At 45.6% G+C, this 7,458-nt stretch overlaps 1 protein-coding gene across 1 annotated transcript in view; it reads left to right on the top strand.

The window, feature by feature from the left end:
- Positions 1–6,625, top strand: part of lnx2a (ligand of numb-protein X 2a) — a 63,986-nt gene extending 57,361 nt beyond the window's left edge. The window contains exons 10-11 of the mRNA XM_063206364.1: positions 3,971–4,129; positions 6,254–6,625. Of these exons, the coding sequence (XP_063062434.1) occupies positions 3,971–4,129; positions 6,254–6,389 (295 nt within the window). The 3' untranslated portion in view covers positions 6,390–6,625. The remainder of the gene's footprint in view (positions 1–3,970; positions 4,130–6,253) is intronic.
- Positions 6,626–7,458: the final 833 nt, after the last annotated feature.

The raw sequence follows: 7,458 nt of genomic DNA, 5'->3' as shown, positions 1-7,458 counted from the left end.
TACCTCCAGTGGCACGCTGTAATAGACATTGAAATGTAACTACCATAGTCCTACAATACTATGATACAACACAGGCACTTTAGTAATGCACCACGACTTGGTCATTACCATACTGGTAACAACAAATTCATAAAGCCGCGTCTTAAGGGGTTAATAGGTAATTAAGGGACCCCCCTTCCAAATTCCGGTGCACTGAAATTCCATTTCCGACGAATGACGCTTGAGCGGAGAATAGAATGCAGGTGGCAAATGAAGCATGCCAAATTTCATTACGTTTCTCCCAAATGTTCTTTTTTAATAAAAACGTACAAACTATTGTATTTTCACACCGAAAAAGTGCACCTACTGTATAGTGTACATGTGTGTTACCTTACTTGGTCATGTGGAGAGGCCCCGCTTACGTTTGTTATTTGGACAGAACCTGGTGTGTGTGTGTGTGTGTGTGTGTGTGTGTGTGTGTGTGTGTGTGTGTGTGTGTGTGTGTGTGTGTGTGTGTGTGTGTGTGTGTGTGTGTGTGTGTGTGTGTGTGTGTGTGTGTGTGTGTGTGTGTGTGTTTGCACGCGTGCACGTGTGTGATGCTGCTGTACTTAATCATGCTGTCTGATCTCCCCAGGTACGACATTAAAGGGCACCTGTTTATTTTTAGACTGCGGTCCTGTGTGTGTGTATGTGTGTGTCTCACAGGTAGTGTGTGTGTGTGTGTGTGTGCGTTTGTCCGTACGTGTGTGTCTCACAGGTAGCGTGTGTGTGTGTGTGTGTGTGCTTTTGTGCGTAGTGTGTGTCTCACAGGTTGCGTATGTGTGTGTGTACGTGTGTGTGTCTGCCAGGTTGAAAGGCTTATAGGCTCCCCAGGTGCTCCATTAAATCTTAAAATAGCAACATGATTTATTTTAAGGTCTATTGTGTGTGTGTGTGTGTGTGTGTGTGTGTGTGTGTGTGTGTGTGTGTGTGTGTGTGTGTGTGTGTGTGAGAGAGTCTCTCTCTTGGGGCATGTTGCCACGCCTTTCCAGGTGGATTGTGCAGTGAAGATTGTTCCAGTTTTTTATTTTTAGATCTGTCTGTGTGTGTGTGTGTGTGTAGTGTGTGTAGTGTAGTGTAGTGTACTATGCGCCCACTTTGTGCGAGCTCAACACTCTTTCCTGTGGAGCTCTGTGGTCTTGCAACCCGTGAGTGTGTGTGTGTGTGTGTGTGTGTGTGTGTGTGTGTGTGTGTGTGTGTGTGTGTGTGTGTGTGTGTGTGTGTGTGTGTGTGTGTGTGTGTGTGTGTGGTCTTGCAGTCCTTAATTGGCTCCACAGATCTTATTTCTGGATCCCTCCTTACTGTAGATGTGTGTGTGTGTGTGTGTGTGTGTGTGTGTGTGTGTGTGTGTGTGTGTGTGTGTGTGTGTGTGTGTGTGTCTTCTATTTTTATGCACTTCTCGCATCCCACTGCAGCTACACACACACAAACACACACACTTCAGTTTCACTAAGATGTTAACTTAAAGTAGAGTTTTCAGATACTTATTTTAGGATAAGCTCCACTGTATCTGTCTTGTCAACGCTTTTTAACTTTAAAATGTCAAGTTTCAAGTGTAAATTCTGCTACTGCGTGTGTTGAAGGTGACTACGTGTCCTCTCTCAAGCGTGTGACTGACTTGCGGCTGAATGTCGCCAAGTGCACACTACAGTGCTTTACTGTCAGAGAAGAGTATCCTCCATCTACACACCCTCCAAGGGCAGCGCGAGGGGAACTAAGGCAGTTTTTCTCAACCAGGGGTATCGCGGAAACGTGGCTGATAAATAAATTATGTAATATAATACATATTTGTCTAAATTAATAAGGTGTTGCTTAGTCAGTGGAGTCTTTCATCTGTCATTTACGCACAATAAAGTAAATATAGGTCGCCCCAGTCAGCTGCAACTTCGAGCGTAGGTTGTGTGATCTCTCCAAATGTGTTACTTTTCTAAGCTTTTGTGGTATCTGCTATTGTTGATTTGGGGTGCCTTGAAAATGTTCAGGAATTGAAAGGGTGCCTTGCCTAAAAAAGGGTTGAGAAACACTGAACTAAAGGCAGTCTTAAACTTGCTGTCCTCCTTCTGTCCTCCCTCTGTCCCTCTTGTCATGTCTTTCTCTTGTCATCTGGCTTTTTTTGGGAGCCGCCTCTCCTCTGTCTTTTGGGCTTTGTTGTCCAGGAGGATGGATATGGAACAGCAAGGTTGACTCCTCTGGCTATTGTATTCTTGGAACTTAACACTTCAGCACCTCCATTCTAAAATGGAACATTCTAAGAGCAATGGAATTACAAGTGGAACAGCTGCTCTGCTCCAGAAAGAGTTGAAGTCACCGTATACTAGTGGTGTGCATTGGCACTGCCCTCACGATTCGATTCGATTACTATTCGGGAGGTAGCGATTCGATTTGATTCGATTCAATTCAATTCAATTCTACAATGCATTGCAATGCATTATATTTCTACTGAAAGCAAAGCAAATGTTTCATCAGTCATGATGAGGCAATACAAGTAGTCAGACACTGAGCAACATTTTATTGGCTGTTTTCTGTATCAGTCTTGCAGGTTTCAATGCTTTGAAGTGCTTTTATTTAATTTAACATTCATTTGCTCCCGAAATATCCACAGAAGTGAAACTTAAAGAAAATTGCCGCATCGATTATGGAACTTACCGCATTGAATTGATTTGTTCATGCCCCGCATTGCATTGCATTGCCGAATCAATTACTGTTGACAGACACCACTACCATACAGCAGGGCTGTAGTCAAGTCCACCTTTGTAGAGTCCAAGACAAGTCCAAGACCAGTACTAGTCAAGTCCGAGACAAGTCCGAGTCCAAAGAGGTTCGAGTCCGAGACAAGACCGAGTCCAAAAAGATTCGAGTCCAAGTCAAGTCCGAGTCACATGTCGGTCAGTGTTTGACAATGAAAAGGATGAATGTCAATATTGTGAACCTTAGAAGATAACCTATAGGCCTATGGCATGGATGTGAAGACAAACTTGTTTGTCATTGGATTTCAAGCTCCACTTTACAATCTATGATGGCCAGTGTTCTAAACAAAACTTAATGACAGACCCGGCGAGTCCAAAAGCCTAATTTGGCAAGACCATTGTCCGAGTCCAAGACAAGTCCGAGTCCAAACAATACCGAGTCCGAGACAAGTCCAAGTCCATAAAAAAACGGACTTGAGACCGGACTCGGGTACTACAGCCCTGATATACAGTACAGTTGTCTCCAACATGTGGCTGTCTTAGAAAACACATCCCCTCATGACCTAATTGAGTCAGAGTTTACCAGAGAAATTATTCAATAAGCACAAGTTGCAGACCATTGTTTTATTACTGGTTAACTTTGTCACAGTTTATAAAACATAAAAAAAACACGCACATCCGTCTCAAAAGATTGGGTGCAGGACCAGCTAAGTCACATGAAAGCTGAAAGTAAAGTCCACGACACCAAGCTCCCGTTTCTCTTATCATGAAACGTCACTACCAGGGCTGTAACAATACACTCAACTCACGATTCGGTTCGTATCACGATTGATGAGCTACAGTTCGATACACCCCACGATTTCACAATATAAAATAAAATTATGAATAAAAACTATGATGTTTATTGGTAGAATAGGTTACAAGAGGCTGGTAAAAGTTGAAATATAATAAGGATGAAGCTTGGAAGAACTGCCACTTCCTATCATGTGGTTGTTTTTTGGACTGATGGGTAATAAAACTTTGAAAGGGCGTATCACGATACTGCCTCCTTGTATCACGATACAGTATCGTGTCTGTGTATCACGATTTCTCGATTCGACACAATATTGTTACAGCCCTAGTCACTACATGAAAAGAAGAGAAACAGGAGCCTGTCTTCAGCTCATTTTCAGCTTTCATCTAACTTCCCTGTATTTGTTATTTCACTGTCTTTATTTGACTGTCTTGATGTTGAGGTTTTGCTCTGTACTGTGTGTCCCTCTCAGCTACCTGTACAGCAGCCATGAGATCGTCCTGCGCCGCAACCACCCGGGCAGCTGGGGCTTCAGCATCGTGGGCGGCTACGAGGAGAACCATAGCAACCAGGCCTTCTTCATCAAGACCATCGTGCTCGGGACGCCCGCCTACTACGACGGACGCCTCAAGTACGTCAAATAACCGGCACATACTGTGATTACCCACTCATGTGCTTTTTCATCACCAACCACAGCTGTGTGTGTGTGTGTGTGTGTGTGTGTGTGTGTGTGTGTGTGTGTGTGTGTGTGTGTGTGTGTGTGTGTGTGTGTGTGTGTGTGTGTGTGTGTGTGATCTGCCAATGGCTAAACATACACTATATTACCAAAAGTATTAGCTAACCTGCCCTGACTCACATATAACTGTAACTGTCATCCTATTGCTAGCCCATCGGGTCCAATATGATATCAGTCCACCTTTTGCAGCTTTTAAGCGGCGTACACACACACACACATCGCTAGCTTCTCCCTCCCTCACTCCCTCTAAAAAGGGCCGTACACACACATCGCTGCTATTTACTAGCTTCTCGCTTGCCCGCCTACTCGCCACTCTCTCATGGAACGTTCGCTGAAAGTTCCCGTGGCTTTGAAGGACCAGTTCAGTCAATTTCAATATGCTGTTGTATTGCTCACGCTACCCTTGACTTGTCAGTACCCGGTGATGCCACATTTTTCGTCTCAGCCCTTTCCGAGATATGAACTATTCTAATGGGGGCAGCGTTTGTTTACGTTTTTAAAAAAAAATGAACATAGGCCTACTCCAAATATTTTCCCGAAAGGTACCGCTGTTTGCTAGTTGTCTGCTGATGTTGTATAACCTTTTGGATGTTTTTGGGAATAAATAAAAATGTTTTCTCGAAATGTAAACAAAGCCCCCATTACAATGACCAGGATCTCGGAAATGGCTGAAGAAAAAAAAAAAAAAAACCTCAGGTACTGGCAAGTCCAGGGTAGTGTGAGCATTACAACCGCATGTTGAAATTGACTGAACTGGTCCTTTAACTGCCAATGCACAGACGAGAAGTACCGAGCTCTGCATTCCAATTGGTTACTCGCTTACTCGCCTCGCTCAAAGTTAAAATATTTTCAACTCGGGATCCGCCCACATCGCATTGCTTGTACAGTACTCGCCTACTCGCCTGCGAGTCTCGCTGGAACACATCGACATTCTATTGAGTTCATTCGCTGAGCGAGTAACTAGTAGCGACGTGTGTGTACGGCCCTTCACAGCTCTTCTGAGAAGGCTGTCCACAAGGTTGAGGCGTGTGTTTGTAGGATTTTTTGTGAATTTTTCCAAAAGCACATTGGTGAGGTGTATGGGCACTTCTTGGCAGGTTAAAGAATACAGTACCTCTGTCAACATACACATACGCATACACATGTGATGGCAGATAACTCCTACAAATGTGTTCAGTCCATGTGATGTAACAGACTCATTACTCAAAGTTAAATCTGTTCAAATCATTTGATTTATGTGTTCTCCTTTTTAATACACTGTACTGTTATTTTAATTTTTTTTCAAGCAAAGACTCTCAGAAAATGCTGGTTGAATATTCACATTTTAAGAAAATGTGAAATTAAGAAAATGATGCACATTTCATATATAGACCATTTGTTTCTAATAGTGTTGCTCCACAGTACAGTCCTGTTATTGTCTGGATTGGGGCCTGTCCTCTGGGCCTAGTGTGGCGTGTCTGGATTGGGGCCTGCCCTCTGGGCCTAGTGTGGCGTGTCTGGATTGGGGCCTGTCCTCTGTCCTCTGGGCCTCGTGTGGCGTGTCTGGATTGGGGCCTGTCCTCTGTCCTCTGGGTCTAGTGTGGCGTGTCTGGATTAGGGCCTGTCCTCTGGGTCTAGTGTGGCGTGTCTGGATTAGGGCCTGTCCTCTGGGCCTAGTGTGGCGCGCGAGAGGAGCTGTGGAGTCCAGAGAAGCCGACAGATTTGTTTACTAGCACACGTCACTCGAATGAGTCATAGCAGCGGCCATAGTAGTGATCCTAAACTATGGGCGATGATGTCATAATGGGCCGTGTTTGTGTGTGTTTGTGTGTGTGTGTGTGTGTGTGTGTGTGTGCCCGTGCGCGTGTGTGTGTGTGTGTGTGTGTGTGTGTGTGTGTGTGTGTGTGTGTGTGTGTGTGTGTGTGTGTGTGTGTGTGTGTGTGTGTGTGTGTGTGTGTGTGTGTGTGCCCGCGCATTCGCCTGGGTGTGTGTGTGTGTGTGTGTGTGTGTGTGTGTGTGTGTTTGTGTTTCTCCCTGTAGGTGTGGAGATATGATCATAGCTGTGAATGGGCTGTCCACCGCGGGGATGAGTCACTCTGCTCTGGTGCCAATGCTGAAGGAGCAGCGCAGCCGCGTGGGGCTGACCGTGGTGTCCTGGCCCGGCAGCCTGGCCTAGCACAGCGCCCCCTCATGGCAGCCGTGTGGGGCTGACCGTGGTGTCCTGGCCCGGCAGCCTGGCCTAGCACAGCGCCCCCTCATGGCAGCCGTGTGGGGCTGACCGTGGTGTCCTGGCCCGGCAGCCTGGCCTAGCACAGCGCCCCCTCCTGGACAAGCCTCGCAACTGCATCCTCCATCCAGCCAGACAGACAGAAGGCTATACTGTACTGAGTAGCTGATCAGGACTAAACCAGGTGAAGTTGAGAAGTAAATCATCTAATAGAAGAGCCTGGAGTCCTCATTTTCTTAAGAACCATGAGGACTCCAGGCTCTTCTATTAGATGATTTACCTCTTAACTTCACCTGGCTTACTTTACCTTACTTACCTTGACATCAGCTACTCAGTACAGGCCCCAGACATTTCTCTGTCTATGATCTGACACATCACAGCAACAACATACAGTACGCTATATGGACAACAAGGACCTACATCGTGTACAGTACGCTACATGGACAACAAGGACCTACATCGTGTACAGTACGCTACATGGACAACAAGGACCTACATCGTGTACAGTACGCTACATGGACAACAAGGACCTACATCGTGTGCAAACTGGCCGTAAAGGAAAAGCGGTTTCCGATGGACCGACAGACTTAACAGCTGCACGTGATTAAAAAAACGTCATAAAAACTAAACTAAGCGCTAGCTCCGTAACTGGTTTTCTACTCTCCCAGTGCGGAGGGAGAGAGGGAGCCACTGAGTTCTGGAGGAGAAGGAGAAGAAAGCTACATGAGAGCCCTTCATGCGAGCCCTTCCAAGCTTCATTTCTTTTTTTTTGTTTGTTTCTCGTTTGATTCTTGGCACCACTCAATGCTGAAGACTAAAAAGACAAAGAAATAAAAAAGAAAACAAAGGAACAGAAACATCCCAGGCCTTAGTAAAACCTGCCACGCCACTGAGGCCATAGCTAGCCTGCTATGATCTACCCATAATGCTTCTCTTCACTCGTATTGGTGGTCTGGAGGGTCTTCGACATGGCGCAATAGAGATTGCCAACGTGACGTCATTGCCCCACCAAAATTTA

The sequence above is a fragment of the Engraulis encrasicolus genome, chromosome 9 (genome assembly GCF_034702125.1).
Source record: "Engraulis encrasicolus isolate BLACKSEA-1 chromosome 9, IST_EnEncr_1.0, whole genome shotgun sequence".
Lineage (NCBI taxonomy): Eukaryota > Metazoa > Chordata > Actinopteri > Clupeiformes > Engraulidae > Engraulis > Engraulis encrasicolus.
Note: the sequence above shows the minus strand (reverse complement) of the source record. Positions and strands in the feature narration are given on the sequence as shown.